General features: G+C 34.1%; 9 protein-coding genes and 3 pseudogenes across 12 annotated transcripts, besides 1 other annotated feature; 9 read left to right on the top strand and 3 right to left on the bottom strand.

Moving 5' to 3' along the window:
* Nucleotides 1-14,917: part of a mobile genetic element that runs on past both edges of the window.
* TVAGG3_0970890 (uncharacterized protein) lies at nucleotides 823-1,166 on the top strand (the record flags this gene model as incomplete). Its single annotated transcript, XM_001300761.2, has 1 exon — nucleotides 823-1,166. A coding segment is annotated over one exon (344 nt), but the record flags the coding sequence as incomplete, so codon positions are not given.
* TVAGG3_0970880 (serine threonine-protein phosphatase family) lies at nucleotides 1,204-1,446 on the top strand (the record flags this gene model as incomplete). The annotated part of the gene is made up of 1 exon (XM_051253677.1): nucleotides 1,204-1,446. One exon carries the CDS (start codon nucleotides 1,204-1,206, stop codon nucleotides 1,444-1,446), a length of 243 nt encoding a protein of 80 aa, XP_051079251.1.
* Nucleotides 1,670-2,299, bottom strand: TVAGG3_0970870 (uncharacterized protein; the record flags this gene model as incomplete). Its single annotated transcript, XM_051253676.1, has 1 exon — nucleotides 1,670-2,299. A coding segment is annotated over one exon (630 nt), but the record flags the coding sequence as incomplete, so codon positions are not given.
* On the top strand, nucleotides 2,318-3,421 carry TVAGG3_0970860 (phage tail repeat-like family; the record flags this gene model as incomplete). Its single annotated transcript, XM_051253675.1, has 1 exon — nucleotides 2,318-3,421. A coding segment is annotated over one exon (1,104 nt), but the record flags the coding sequence as incomplete, so codon positions are not given.
* Nucleotides 3,790-4,080, bottom strand: TVAGG3_0970850 (uncharacterized protein; the record flags this gene model as incomplete). Its single annotated transcript, XM_051253674.1, has 1 exon — nucleotides 3,790-4,080. A coding segment is annotated over one exon (291 nt), but the record flags the coding sequence as incomplete, so codon positions are not given.
* TVAGG3_0970840 (uncharacterized protein) lies at nucleotides 5,186-5,338 on the top strand (the record flags this gene model as incomplete). The annotated part of the gene is made up of 1 exon (XM_051253673.1): nucleotides 5,186-5,338. The coding sequence occupies one exon, from the start codon at nucleotides 5,186-5,188 to the stop codon at nucleotides 5,336-5,338; it is 153 nt and encodes a 50-aa protein (XP_051079247.1).
* Nucleotides 5,717-5,941, top strand: TVAGG3_0970830 (phage tail repeat-like family; the record flags this gene model as incomplete). The annotated part of the gene is made up of 1 exon (XM_051253672.1): nucleotides 5,717-5,941. The coding sequence occupies one exon, from the start codon at nucleotides 5,717-5,719 to the stop codon at nucleotides 5,939-5,941; it is 225 nt and encodes a 74-aa protein (XP_051079246.1).
* On the top strand, nucleotides 6,754-7,615 carry TVAGG3_0970820 (annotated as a pseudogene). The gene has a single exon. A coding segment is annotated over exon 1 (862 nt).
* TVAGG3_0970810 (uncharacterized protein) lies at nucleotides 8,013-8,675 on the top strand (the record flags this gene model as incomplete). The annotated part of the gene is made up of 1 exon (XM_051253671.1): nucleotides 8,013-8,675. The coding sequence occupies one exon, from the start codon at nucleotides 8,013-8,015 to the stop codon at nucleotides 8,673-8,675; it is 663 nt and encodes a 220-aa protein (XP_051079245.1).
* TVAGG3_0970800 lies at nucleotides 9,630-10,547 on the top strand (annotated as a pseudogene). Its single transcript has one exon. A coding segment is annotated over exon 1 (918 nt).
* TVAGG3_0970790 (protein of unknown function, DUF4106 family) lies at nucleotides 12,809-13,359 on the bottom strand (the record flags this gene model as incomplete). The annotated part of the gene is made up of 1 exon (XM_051253670.1): nucleotides 12,809-13,359. A coding segment is annotated over one exon (551 nt), but the record flags the coding sequence as incomplete, so codon positions are not given.
* Nucleotides 13,396-13,845, top strand: TVAGG3_0970780 (annotated as a pseudogene). The gene has a single exon. A coding segment is annotated over exon 1 (450 nt).

Below are 14,917 nucleotides of genomic sequence, written 5' to 3'. Positions count from 1 at the left end.
ATTTGTGCCATACAATATTCCCAGACTCAAAGATTATATGCAATGACTTCGACAACTATATGGACCGTCTCAAACATACTCCAGACACAAACAATATATTGAAAGAGTTAAAAGAAAAGATACCTATAGGTAAGATGGAACGTATACCATTAGATAACAAAAATATTGTGAGAGAGGTTTTGAAAAAAGCAGAATATATAGACTGGGATAGTATATCTGCTAGACTATTATATAGTGGTTCTATAAGAGTTCATGACATTGAAACACTTATGTCAAAAGTTTTATATCTTAACTATACAAATGTTTTCAAAGAGGACATAGAAAAATATATTGAGGGTATAGAGTTTGTGAGATGTCATTGGACAGAGTTGTATGAAAAATATAAAGACAAGGAAAATGTTTTCTTTATAGTGGACCCGCCGTTCTATAACACATGGGATTTTCAATACCAAGTAGACTGGACTTTGAGAGACTCTTTAGAAACTTTAGACGTTTTACATAACTGTCCATGCTTTTACTTTACATCCGATAAAAGTGGTTTGGAAACCGTTATGAGATGGTTAGAGGACATACATGACTATGAGTTTAGATATGACAAGATAGAATATGAGAGAGGTCCTATAAACTGGAGAAAGTGTCATAACAAAGAAATTTTACTAGTAAGTAAATGTGGTTTGAAATAGGACTACTTGTTTTAGGTTTTTTCCATTGTGTCATTTATTTATTTGACGTGGCAGAAAAGTACAGAGAATATGAAGATGAACCAATGCCTGCAAATGTTCAGCATATGTACTCGTAAGAGATATTTTTATCTAATATTAAATGGACGCACAGAACTTAGCGAATGCACAGCAACCTGGACAACCAAACCCAGAGAATATTCCAAATGAAGTTAGAATACAAACTGCAATGGCAAACTATGGTCAAGTGCCAACAGATGTACAAATGCAAACTGCCATGTCAAATGACGCTGCGTTAGGTTTGCCACCATGGTATGCAAATATGAGATGGAAAGAGTTTTATACAAACCCCGAAGTGGGATATAAACAACTTTATGCAGATGACGCGAACACAGGAGTTGACCCAGAATATGTTTTCTACCAGAGGAGAAATAGAATGTATGAGCTCCAGTTAAAGAATGCTATGGAACTCAACAGGAAACGTAAGAGACTAGGCGGACATTAGATTTTTACATATAGTAAAATGGGTTTCTTCAGTAGTATTGGAAACTTCTTCAGAAGAGTTGGAAGAGGTATATGGAATGGAATAAAATCTGTCGGAAGAGGAATTTGGAACGGTGTCAAAAATATTGGTAAAAGGGTAGGTCAGTTTGTTGGTATTATACCTAAAGACCCTGAACCAGAAGAACAAGCTCCTGTTATACAACAGCCTGAACCTGCACCACAGTCTAGTTGGCAACCAAATCCAACACCTCAACCGTATTAAAAAATTATATTTTTACCGTTCGATAGTAGTTGTATATGAAACTAAGTTCTAAGTAAAACGCATGGTATAATGGAATTATTCTTTTTCTTCCATCTGTTGTAAACCATACTTGAAAGTCTGAAATACTTCCACTTGGTGGTTCATATAGCTTTGTAGGTTTTTCGTAAAAGTCATTCATCAGACATAAGAAAGAGTTTTGTGCACCAGAAAATGAAGCATGAACGATAATAGCATCTGGGTCGAAAACATTTTCATATGTTCCATTAGGGTTTTCGACTTCATAAAAGTCCGGGTGTACTGGATATTCTGCAGGCTGATTTAACATCCTCAGAAATCTATACCATGCCAAGTTGTTATATTTTGTAGAAATATAAACGTTTTCTCCAAGGTCTTCTATTCTATTGATTTTAACAGTTGCATTTTTCCTGTCATATATAATATCGAGATGGTACTCTCCTTCGTCAATGTTATACTGCTTTGCATATTCGATATAGATGTCGTTTATTTTTTCTTGAAAAGCTTGAAGAGTTGTTTCTAAGTTTACAAGCAAATTCACTTGTAAAAGTTTTCCCTGTTCAAATTTCTCATACGTACGTTTTTCTTTGTTATAGTATCGAACTTCAAAACCGACTGTAAATGGGAAACCATGTATGGCTTCTGAAATGAACTTCATTCTACGAAAGCCAATAGCTTTTGTGACAGATGGGTCTCTTAACCATCTTAACGGGTAGTCAAAACGATAGCCTTCATGCTTTACGGTCTCTGTCTCAAACTTTTGACCGACATTCGTAAAAAGTTCATCTAATGGTTTAGTTGTAGCAACTCTTGAATTTTCTTTTTCTATTGAAAGCATATTTTATCTAGAATAAAAATGTCAAATGAAACAGCGTCTATGAGAGAAATACAACACAACCGACAACTCATTATACAAGCTCTAAATAAGAACACAACAAACTTTTCAAACTATTCTAAGATATCTGAGTCATTGAAAGAAGGAAACTTAAAACTGACATTAAACCCAATGACAGATGAGTTTCTGTTTCAAGACAATAAGAACCATACTGTTTGTATAAATCCAACAAAAGGAACTTTAAACGAGAAACCTATAAATGAACTTCTTTTGAAAGCAGATGTTGACAACAAAGCTGACAAAACATATGTAGACGATGCAATAGCAAAAGAAGAAGAAAGAGCTAACAAAGCTTATGCAACAAAAGAACATACTCATCCTGAACTAGCAGACAAAACATATGTTGACAATAAAATGTCAAGTGAAGTGACAAGAGCTGAAAACGAATATTCTAAAAAGACTCATACACATTCTATATCTGAAATAACAAACTTACAAGAAACCTTAAACATGAAAAGTGCCGTTGGACATACACATTCTATATCTGAAATAACAGACTTAAACGTTAGCCTTGAAAAGAAAGCAGATAATGGATGGGTGGCTAGTAAGTTAGAGAAGAAAGCAGATAAGGAATATGTGGATGAAAAAGATAACGAAAATAAAGAAAGGGTTGACTGGTACCATGAATGGACATCGAAGATTTTAAAAAGTAAAGCCGATACAGGATGGGTTTCAGGATGTTTAGACCTTAAAGCGGATAAAACATATGTTAACGATGAGTTAGAGAAGAAAGCAGACAAGAACCATACACATACAAGTTTTACAACTGTTGGTATAGAAAGTATTGAAGGAACGGTTGAAGAAACTGGTGGGGATGCATTATATTGTAAACCTCCTAACTTTCCACAAGGTTTAACATCGGATGACGACATAACGACGATGAGAAACATTAGATGTAAAGATGTTTATGTCATGAAGGATGAACATAATATTAAATTCACTGCTCAAGATTTATATGACAAGAAAGCAGACAAAACAGAGCTTCAAACATTAAAGACAGAAATACTTCAAACATTATATCCTATAGGCTCTATTTATACGTCAATGAACTCTACCAGACCAGAAGTAGTACTTGGTTTTGGAACTTGGACTCAAATAGTCGACAGGTTTTTGTATTGTGCAAACTCTTCAAAGGAAACAGGTGGAAGTAAAACGATTTCAGGTGAAAACTTACCTGCACATAGTCACTACATAGATTTAAGTACATCTCAAGCAGGTTGGCATAAGCATAATTTTTGGGATTGGTCAGCAATGAAAAAAGGTAAAGGATATGATGTTAAAGACGACGTTCAGTTTGCTATAAATTGTTTCTGGGGTAACACTCAGGGAGATGGAAACCATACACATCGCGTTTCGGGATATACGCAAACAACGGGACAAAGTAAAGACTACATGCCACCTTACATGACAGTTTACGCATGGTATAGAATTGCTTAGTCGTCATGTTCCACTTCTTTAGCATATTCGTCAGGAGTTGTCTTATATTTGTTAGGAACTGTCTTTGAAAGTATACCACCTTGAACTTTGACAAGTTTGAAACGAGGTCTGGCAATAGTAGTTTTATCTTCTGCTTGCAGTCTGTACATTTTGCCATGTTTGCCTAAAACTTCATAATATTCTCTTGTATACTTTCTTCTATTTTTACGAACACGAATGTGAGTACCTGTCGGGTTCCCATTGTTGTCATAGTCAATAGTATTTTCATATGGGTCGCGTTTAGGTATTTCTATTTTACTTTGTCACCTTTCTGAAGTTTGAAGCCCGGCATTCTTTCTTGTTTGTCTCTTTTGACTAAATTATTAAATATATAGTCTTTCTCTAAGTCAGGGTTGTTTTTCATTTCTTCGGGGAGTGGTTTCCCAAACCTTTTTGTTTACGGCTATTGTAAATATTTAAAACTTGTCTCATCTTTGCCATGGAGAAGTGTCTATATTTGTCGTCATATGACATTTCATTTGCTTCACCACCTTGTGGTTGGTTTAAGTCTCTTAACATTTTTATACAACCGTCAATGACACCAAGAGCAGAATGGTTTTGGTCGACAATGAAATATTGGTTTACATTTTTTGAACGCAGATAGTTTTTTACATCGTCTGATTTGAAAGAACTTTCACAGTCAGATGTCAGTTTTGTTGGATGGTATTTGTCAACGAATATTGTCAAAGCTGCTAAGATATCTAAAATATTTTTGGACTGTAATGGTATGGCTTCACAGTATCTTGTGTTTTGACCGACAAATATTAGCCAGTATGGTGGTCCATCTTCTCTATACCTCGGAATGTTTTCCAAGATATCCATAAACCAAGCATTTGGTGTTGAACTAAAGATTTTTACCATGAGTGCTTTCTTTGTCGCTTTAGAAACATAGGGGTCCTTGTTTGGATTCGTCATTTTTTAACCCATAAGAAATGGGTTTATTTGGCGCGTTAGCAGGAGTTGCATCCAGATTTTTGCCCGCAGTGGGAACCATAGCCAGAGGTGTATTTGGAGTTGGAAGGAAGATTTTGAGTACATTAGGTATACTTAAAGAGAAAGCACAACCTATTATACAAACTGTACAGAAAGGTTGGATGTAGCACGAGATGCAACAAATCTTATTCCAAATCCTGAAACAAGAGGAAAAGTTCAAGGATGGATGGACAATGTAGGAAGACAAGCAGGAAACTATTATAACAAAGCAAATGACTACTATAACCAAGCAGGGACACTATATGGACCAAGGTGAAAGATTCTTTAACAGAGGATATAACCATGCACAACAGTGGGTAAACAATAACCAACCGCAACCACCTCAAACTTGGGGAATGTAAAGTTTTTTACTGAGATGAAATGAACAATACAGCATTGAGACAAATGGGTTCAAGATGGATTTGTCGGCTTCCAGCAGTTACACAACGTGTTTGTCAAGTTCTTCCTATACCTCAGGAAGTTTTAGACCGACTTAAAAAACAACAACAACCAGTTGAAAACAAACCAAACTAAAATTTTTTACTGAGATGAAATGACCGAAGAAGTTGAAACGGTAGATTTGACACCACAAACAAAAAGTTCAGAACCATTGTCAAAACCTGTCAAAGAACTTACAGATGAAGAGAAAAATTCAATAATAGAAAGTGCCAGGTCTGGAAATACAAACCCTAACTACAAAGTCACTTTTCATAAAAATGGAACGGCTAGTATCTCAAAAAAGAAACAGACTCTCACAAATAAAATATTGAAGTCTGAAGGAGCTTCGAGACAACAGATGGAAAAGTTTACTTCACTGACCAACAGTTCATTATAGAACATCTCATTGACTTAGAGTCGAAATATTCTAAACTTTACAACAAACACAAAAAGTTGAAAGGAAAACAAAAACAAATGGCATATGATATTTATGAAGATGTTGACGACACAACTGTTCCTGCAAGTGAGGTAAAGTCAAAGGAACCGAAAAGTGACGAAAAACCGATAGAAGAAGAAAAACCAAAAACTGAAGATAAACCAAAACCAAAGTTTAGTTTGGAAACTAAACCAAGTCAACCTTCATTAGCTGGTATGGGTTGGCGTCAAAGACTTATGGCAGCAGGCGGTTATGTTAAGTAAAGAGAAAAAAAAATATTTTTTTTATTTTTATAAAAAATGCCCCCATATAGAATGGATAGAAAATCTGCTAGAATAAAAGCAGAGTTGCAAAGTTATGGTTGGAGAGTTTCGAAGAAGTTTAAATATAGGAAGGAAGACCCATAAAAGTCTATGACAAATTGTCTGGTCTTCGCTACGAAATGGATTTGGAAACAGCACGTGCAAATTATCCAAACAGACTAGAGAGGTTAGAAGAAGAACGTCTTATGGACATGCCTTTCGATGTTAGTGAACCTCAAGTTGAAGGACACGACGGCTTTGCCAGATTCTACTGGAAACATGACGAACAATTGCATCCTTTGAGAAGGAAAAAGGAAAAGGTGAAGACACACATGCTCCCATGGAAAGAACAAGATATGCATATGAGAAGTACCGTGAAGTTAGAAGTCAAATTACATCTGTCGAACCTTTACAGTAAACTTTGACGAAGGAAAGAACAAAGAAGGCTTCATGGGTGTACTTGCTGCCATACAAGACGGAAATAAGAAAGGACACAATCTCAGATTGACTATAACAGATTTGGATGGTCACATTTACTATGCACATGGCAATGAACAAACAGCCGCAAAACTTCTTGACGCTTTCAAGACTACAAAGAGAGAACAAATGTTTGACTCCGACTCAGACATTTTGAATGCAATTGAAAATTGCAAGTGTTCAAGTTCCGTTCGATGGTACCAACCTAACCCTCAAGCAGTCAGACAACATGTTTGTTAGATGAGAAATATGAAGTAAAAACGTTTTTTAAAACCATATATTTTTACATATATTAAATGCTTCAGGTTGAAAAACAAAGAACAAAAGTAGCAGATACAAAACCGTTAGACTATATCTTTACAAATGCTGGTAGGACTATTTCAGATGAAGAAATTTCATCCCGAGCTTACAGGTTTGACTATCCAATTCGTTGGCTTCAAAGTCCTTCAGATGCAAAGGCAATAGGATTTAGAAGAGTTTTGTTTTCAAATAGAACTAACGCGTTTATGTTCGCAGTATATTTTCATGGGCAGTATAAAGGTTCTGATGGTCTAATAGACAAATTTGATGAAATGAGGATCTTTACAGTTCGTTCAGACGAAAGTCTTGAGAAAACTCTAAATGACTTTCAAACTCAAATGAACAAATACTATTGGGAATTTCAAGAAAAATACGACTCTTTACTAAATGGAACATACTATCTGAAACTAGAATATGACAAGATGAACTCCACCGTTTCATTTCAAAAGATTGAAATTAACCCTCCAAGAGATACAGAGTTTTTATTTTGGAAAGTAGACAAACGTTCTTGGGCACAATTTTCTTCGGTTACTAAACCAGAACGAACCATTACCACCAGATGGTCCATTTAAATTTATACTTCCACCAGCAGATTTGACAGTTTATAGAAACGTGTTTGACCCTCAAAATGTTATGTGCCATGCAAGTTTCAGTTCAAGCAACAATAGTTTTCTATGTATTGGTAAGGACGTTTATGACTTTGCTTCTAAATTCTACGAACCACCTAGTAACAGTTTCTCTGACTTTCAAGTTTGGTTCACAACAAATGGTGTGCAGCATATTATACCATTGTACTATGACTTTTATCTCGAATTGTCTTTCATATACAACTACGGAAAAGTGCTGAAAAAGTATTGAAAAATATATTTTAGGTGAAGAGGTTAGATCTCACCTCTTTTCTCACCTGTTTTTTCACCCTCTTGAATTTTCATGAATTTCCTTAAGATAGAAAAAAAGTGAGTTAAAATGAGATGTTTACTGAAGGGGTCCCTCGGTCCCTCGGTCCCTCGGTCAACTAACATCTTTTTGAAAATGGTGACAACATGACATTTTGACAACAGTCGGGAAAATGTCAAGACTTCTTCATCGTAACGAGTGTAAATGAACCAAAAATATATTTTAGGTGAAGAGGTGAGATCTCACCTGTTTTCTCACCTCTTTTCTAACCTCTTGAATTTTCATGAATTTTCCCGAAATAAAAAATAAAGTTAGTTTTTTTAAAAAAATATTTTTTATTTTGTATGTAAGAACAGTAATGTCAGTCGAAGCAAAAACGTTCACGAACAAATCTAATGGCGAAACATTCACAAAAGGCACTTACAACGGTATTGAAGTCTTACGTAGAGACAAGGATGGTTATATAAATGTAACAAATATGTGTCAGCAGTTTAGGAAAGACTTTAGAAAGTTGTTGGAAAATAAGTCCTGGGAAGAGTATTATAAGGCATTTTGTGAAGAATATAGCAACCGCCGGAATTCCGGCGGTTGGTTTTTATACAAAATTCATGCAGGAATTCCTGATGAAATCAAACAGGTTAGAGGAACGTATGTAGACCCAAGACTTATAAACTATATAGCAATGTGGGCTTCTCCAAAATATTGCATAGCAGTTGGAAAAATTATGGACTCCATAGACAAGAAAGTTCATGAGAAATTAGATGAAGAAGAACTTGAAGATACAGTAGAGAATGCTAAACCTTTGTTCGAACAAGAAGTTAGAAAAATGTGCGAAAAACAATTTGAACATGAACGTGAGATATGTTATGGTTATAGAGATTCTCCATACGAACTAGACCAATGGGAACAAGAAGATTTAAAGAGAGAATTTAGAGAATATGAACTCGCTAAGATAGCATTAGAAGCTGCAGAAAAGAAGTTAAAAGTTTGGGGTCGTTTTGTAAAAAAATATTGTGAGTAAATGAACCATTTATTTTTATTGAATTCGGCAAAAATATATTTTAGGTGAAGTGGTGAGATCTAACCTGTTTTCTAACCTCTTTTCTAACATCGTAGAAAACTCATGAAATTTACACCAAAAATATATTTTATGTTAGCATGTTAGATCTAACCTCATTTCTAACCTCATTTCTAACATCGTAGAAAACTCTTGAAATTTACACCAAAAATATATTTTAGGGTAGAAGGTTAGATCTAACCTGTTTTCTAACCTGTTTTCTACCCTCTTGAAATTTCATGAATTTCCTTAAGATAGAAAAAGTATTGAAAAATAAAGTTTATGTTAGCATGTTAGATCTAACACGTTTTCTAACATTTTTTCTAACATCGTAGAAAACTCTTGAAATTTCATGAATGGCTCGATGTTGTCCATTGTTCTGTTTCAGAACTAGTCTTGTACTGTTTCAGAACAATATTTGTACTGTTTCAGAACAATATTTGTACTGTTTCAGAACAATACTTGTTCTGTTTCAGAACAATATTTCCCGTCAAAGCTCTCAATTTGTGAGAAAAATTTTCTGTTTCAGAACAATATTTGTTCTGATTCAGAACAATATTTGTACTGTTTCAGCAGAACAATATTTGTACTGTTTCAGAACAATATTTGTACTGTTTCAGAACAATATTTGTACTGTTTCAGAACAATATTTGTACTGTTTCAGAACAATATTTGTACTGTTTCAGAACAATATTTGTACTGTTTCAGAACAATATTTGTACTGTTTCAGAACAATGTCCGACGTACCACCAAAAAATATATTTTATGTTAGCATGTTAGATCTAACACGTTTTCTAACCTCATTTCTAACATCGTAGAAAACTCTTGAAATTTCATGAGTTTTGACACTTTCACAAAAAACATAAAAAATAAAGTTAGTTTTTTTAAAAAAATATTTTTTATTTTTATTGTAAGAACATGTTAGCAACAACTTCACCAAACTCTTTAGTCATGAACCCAACTTCAATGTTAGTAGAGATGAAAAGCTTCATTCCTTCTTCATATACTTTCGAAACAGAAATCCAGAAGATAAAGCAGGAACTTCTCCAAGGAGATTTAGACTGTTGTGCGAAAGATGAAACAAATGAACAATATCTTTATGAAATGCAGGACCTCATCGACCATCTACCCAAATTGCCTGAAATACAACAACAAAAGCTTACTATTCCTGAATTCGATGAAATAGAAGTGAAACCAACTGACTCGGTAGAAATAAAGAAGTTCATACGAAAGGTAAACTATGAGTTTCTAGGATTTCATTGCAACCACAAAGTCATGGACAAAGATTGCGACATGGTATATAAGAACATCTCTGACATATATAAATCTGAAGAATTTAAGACCTACGACAACTTTGTTTCGTTAGTTGCTGAATGTGTATGGCAGATAAGAGATAAAGATAGAAGAGGTAAAGTATGGAACGAACAAATAAAACCAGCAACTTTTGAATTTAAGAGGACCATTGACGCTATAGTTGTTTTAGCAGGTAAGGTTTCAATGTACAATGCTAAAATGAACCCACAATGTTCTAAATGTAAAGCGGCAATTAGGAAATATAACTACTCCGTCAAAGAGATAGAAAGAATGAGAAACGACTATGCTGACTTAAAGAAAGAAGTAGAGAAACCAGCAGAAGATAAAAAATGGACATGTTAGAATTTCTGAACAAAAACTATCCAACTGCTGACGATTTCCTTCTATCTGATGTCAAGAAGAAATATAAAGAGACTTTCGGCATAGTTTAAAACATTCGATGTACTGACAGAAGAAATCGAAGCTACAAAACTGTTTAGAATTTCAAATATACATCGTACAATTCATGTAAAACGCTTGTGAAAAAAACAGGTGAGAAAAGAGGTGAGAAAACAGGTGAGATCTCACCTCTTCACCTAAAATATATTTTTGGGTCATTTACGCTCATGTTTGACAAAACATTTACACTCATTTCGATGAAGTCATGACAAAACATATACGAAGAAGTTTATTTCCTGTGTTGTTGTCAAAATGTCATGTTGTCACCATTTTCAAAAAGATGTTAGTTGACCGAGGGACCGAGTGACCTGGTGACCCTCATGAAAATTCAAGAGGTGAAAAAAGAGGTGAGAAAAGAGGTGAGATCTAACCTTCTACCCTAAAATATATTTTTGCTGAAAAAATGACCAAATTTCATTATATAACTGTTATTTTTTTACCAAGTGAACTTTAACACTTCGTAAAAAAATCCCTGAAATCATATCTTTTATACATGAAAATCGCAATTTTTTGCGATTTAGACTTTTTTTGGTCTTGCATAAAACTCATGAAAATCGTGAAAAAAATGACCAAATTTCATTATATAACTGTTATTTTTTTACCAAGTGAACTTTAACACTTCGTAAAAAAATCCCTGAAATCATATCTTTTATACATGAAAATCGCAATTTTTTGCGATTTAGACTTTTTTTGGTCTTGCATAAAACTCATGAAAATCGTGAAAAAATGACCAAATTTCATTATATAACTGTTATTTTTTTACCAAGTGAACTTTAACACTTCGTAAAAAAATCCCTGAAATCGTGAAAAAATGACCAAATTTCATGAATTTCCTTAAGATACAAAATAGAAAAAATAAAGTTAGTTTTTTAAAAAAAATATTTTTTATTTTGTATGTAAGAAACAGAAAATGACAAACATTGAGTTTGAAACAGTTAAAAAGATAGACAATGACACCAAAGTGGTTAGAATTGGTGATTTAAACGTAAGATACTCAAAGAAATACAAAAAATATTCTTTGTCAGACATTCTAACACCATCTGGAAAGAGAGCAAAGGACTGGGTTAGAAATGCTTCAACTCAGAAAATTTTGACAAGAAATCCTGAGCTTTTGATATCGGTAAGATTCTATGGAACTACAGCATATCTTATAGACAAAAGTCTTATACCAATAGTTTTGTTATGGTTAGACCCAGTTGTTGGATATAACTTCATAACATATGGTTCATTCGATACTGAACGTTGCAGTGAGGGCTTACTTTACATCGTTCAGAAACCGAAGGACTTCAACACAAAAAGATATAAGATAGGAAGAACATATAATATAACTAAAAGATATGACAGTACAGTCAATAGAGTCAAGGTTGTGTTTGTTAACGATATGAGAGCTGCAGAAACAGAACTACTTGAAAAGTTTGAAAAATGTATGGTGCTCCCACGAAAGGTAAAGAAACGTTTGAAGTAGATGAGATAGATAGTGCTATAAAATTATTTGACGAAGTTGCTGAAAAATACATGTAAAGCGTTTATTTTTACGCTTGACTTCAGATGGCTCAGGTAGCTCTATAAGGTAAATTGTCTTGTCAAATCCTTCCGACATTCCGAGTCCTTCCATCCGACATTCCGAGTCCTTCCTTCCGACATTCCAAGTTCTTCCTTCCGACATTCCAAGTCCTTCCTTCCGACATTCCGAGTCCTTCCTTCCGACATTCCAAGTCCTTCCCGACAACTGGAAAAAAATTTCCTGTTGTTCGTCCGTAAACCATTCAAATTTTCGAAAATTGAGAACTTTTTGGTCAAACTTCAGAAAAAGTTTTTCCTTCCGACAGAAAAAGTTTTTCCTTCCGACAGAAAAAGTTTTTCCTTCCGACATTCCGAGTCCTTCCTTCCGACAGAAAAAGTTCTTCCTTCCGACAGGACACAAACGAATGTCCGACGTACCACCAACCGAGTCCATTCCAAAGCCAGAAGAACCGACAGCCCCAACCCACAACAGACTAAGACTAAACACTTACATTTTTCAAGCTTGACTTTTTACAATTTGAACTTTGTTCGCGTAGATGTGAATTCTGAAAGAAGTATGAGGGTCTTGTATGACTTTGTACTTCTCCCATAGTTCATGTCTGTCAAACTTACCTGCCATGGACTCTTTCATAAGTTCCATGAAATCGTCTTCGGACAATCCGGGGAAAAGTATAATATCAGTAAGTATTCTCTTTACATCCTTACTTAAACTCTTTGCTGTCTGTACACAAATGACAACTGAGATGTTAAAGTGTCTGAGCTTCTTAAGAATTCGACACATGTCTTGTTCTCTGTTCTTTAACAAAGGATGAGAAGCAAAGTCATCTAAGATAAGAAGACATCTATGAGGGTACGTTTTCCAATCGTAAGATTGCAATTTCTTCGAAATGTATTCTATCTCTTTCTGTTTGTTTCTGAAGTGTTTCTTTTCTAATATTCTCTGCATTTCCTCATTTGGGTCTTTAAACTTAGAATTTATATACTCATTTATAGCATTATACTTCAAAACTCTTCTTTGGTACTTCTTTATCCAATCTAACAACTCAGAGTCTTTTATACATACTAACTTAGACTTCTTTATAATATCTTTGAACGAATTGACGGTTTGGTCAAATTGACCAGAAGTACTACAAATAACAACTAACTCATAGAATGGGTTCTTCTCATCTAGTTCTTGTTGTTGTGCAGCCATTTTAAGATAAGTGAAAGTCTTACCCGACCCAGGTGGTGCAATTAGACCTGTTATACCATTCTGAGCAAATAAGAACTTGTCATGTATGGGTTTTATCTGAGCATTTTCTAACTTCCTCTTGTTCTTGTTTAAAACATTCTCAAATTTTTTGTCAATGTCAGCAAACTTTTTTTCTAACATATTTTTAGAAAAATTAAAATTTTTATCTTTTAGAAAATGTCTAGTGATTTCGCCATCTATATTCGAGACAAGCTTTTCGACAGCAAAACATCTGTCGACCATAAAATCTTACATAGTGTAAACAAGAAAGGTGAATTTGTTCTAAAGTTCTGTTTCTGGGAATATGACAAGAACCATAAAACATTAAGCAGAGAAGTCTTAAAATTTGTCAATGACAGACTTGTTGACAGAGATGACGCCTCTTGGAGAGATGAAGTCCAACAAAACTTCTTAGAATGCAAGAAGACACATGCACTGTTCTTGAAGATGAAATAGAAAACAGAATAGAAGAGCTATTAAAGGACAAAGAACTTTTACAAAAATATGGTTCTGAGAAGTTTGACATAACTCCACAGAAAGAAGAAGAGAGAAAAGAAAGAAAAGAAAGTAGAAGAAGAGAAGAAAGAACCTGAACCAGAGCCAGAGAAGAAGAAATTTGACATGTAAAAATAAAATTTTATTTTTTAGAACATTTCTGGTCAATGTCAATGTTCTCTTCCTCTTTAGGAGCAAACACTGGCTTAGACTCTAAAATCTTTTTACCCAATTTACCTTGAACTTCTACAACTTTAGACTCATAATATTCATAGTCGTCTGCTTTCTTGGTTCATAAGGTATAACAAGTTTGTATGCTTTACCTTCTTTCGAGTTTTGAAACCTTCTGTCAAAACTTTCTTTGACTGCTAACAAACCTTCTATGTCTAAGTCTTCAAATTTCGCACCATTTTTAGTCACAATAGCAAACTTAACTGGTTCGATGTTCCAAACTTTGCTGAATGAAGACTTTTCAAAATGGTAGAAGTAAACATTCAAATATGTGAATGGGTCTAGTTCTTCTTTAAGTCCTGACATGTACTTGTTTACTGAGATGAATTTTGTCATCTTTTCTATCGGATAAAAAAATATTTTTTTTTAAAATTTACTCAGAAAAATTTTTCTTTGTATATACACCATTCTGAACATCTAAAAGACTTTTGACATTTGCCAAGAATGTTCGTTTAGACGCTGTCATATAACCATATTCTTGACAATATTGTTTATACGAATCGTACAATGACCTTTCATCTAAACACTCAAAGTCAGTTTCATCTATGAACAGTTCATATACACTCTTGTTTGCTTCTAACAATGTTTGTCTCTCTTCGGTATGTGGAATTTGTCTTGGATTGAACTTTGAAATATCTAATGTCATAAAATATGAAGAACAAGTGGTTGTAAAAGTCAGATGTCAAAGTTTCTGCTAAGTCGTCAAAATATTCTGTATCTTGCATATGAGCTTTCTGACGTTCTGACAACTACATATCTTCTGTCAGAACTTTCTAACTTCATCGGAACAGCATTGTTTTGAAACCATAATGAAATTTACAACATTTTCACAAACTCTTTGGTCTTTATATTTTCTTTCAACAACTCCAACTTTGTCTGTTATAAGACTCTTCAAAGCATCTGAGTTTCAAAACTTTTGTTGTATCTATACTTTGAAGTTCGTTACATACTATAAGTTTCATATTCTCTATTG

This window comes from Trichomonas vaginalis, chromosome I (assembly GCF_026262505.1).
Source record: "Trichomonas vaginalis G3 chromosome I, whole genome shotgun sequence".
Lineage (NCBI taxonomy): Eukaryota > Parabasalia > Trichomonadida > Trichomonadidae > Trichomonas > Trichomonas vaginalis.
The sequence above is the reverse complement of the archived record's forward strand: the minus strand, read 5'-3'. Positions and strand labels throughout refer to the sequence as shown.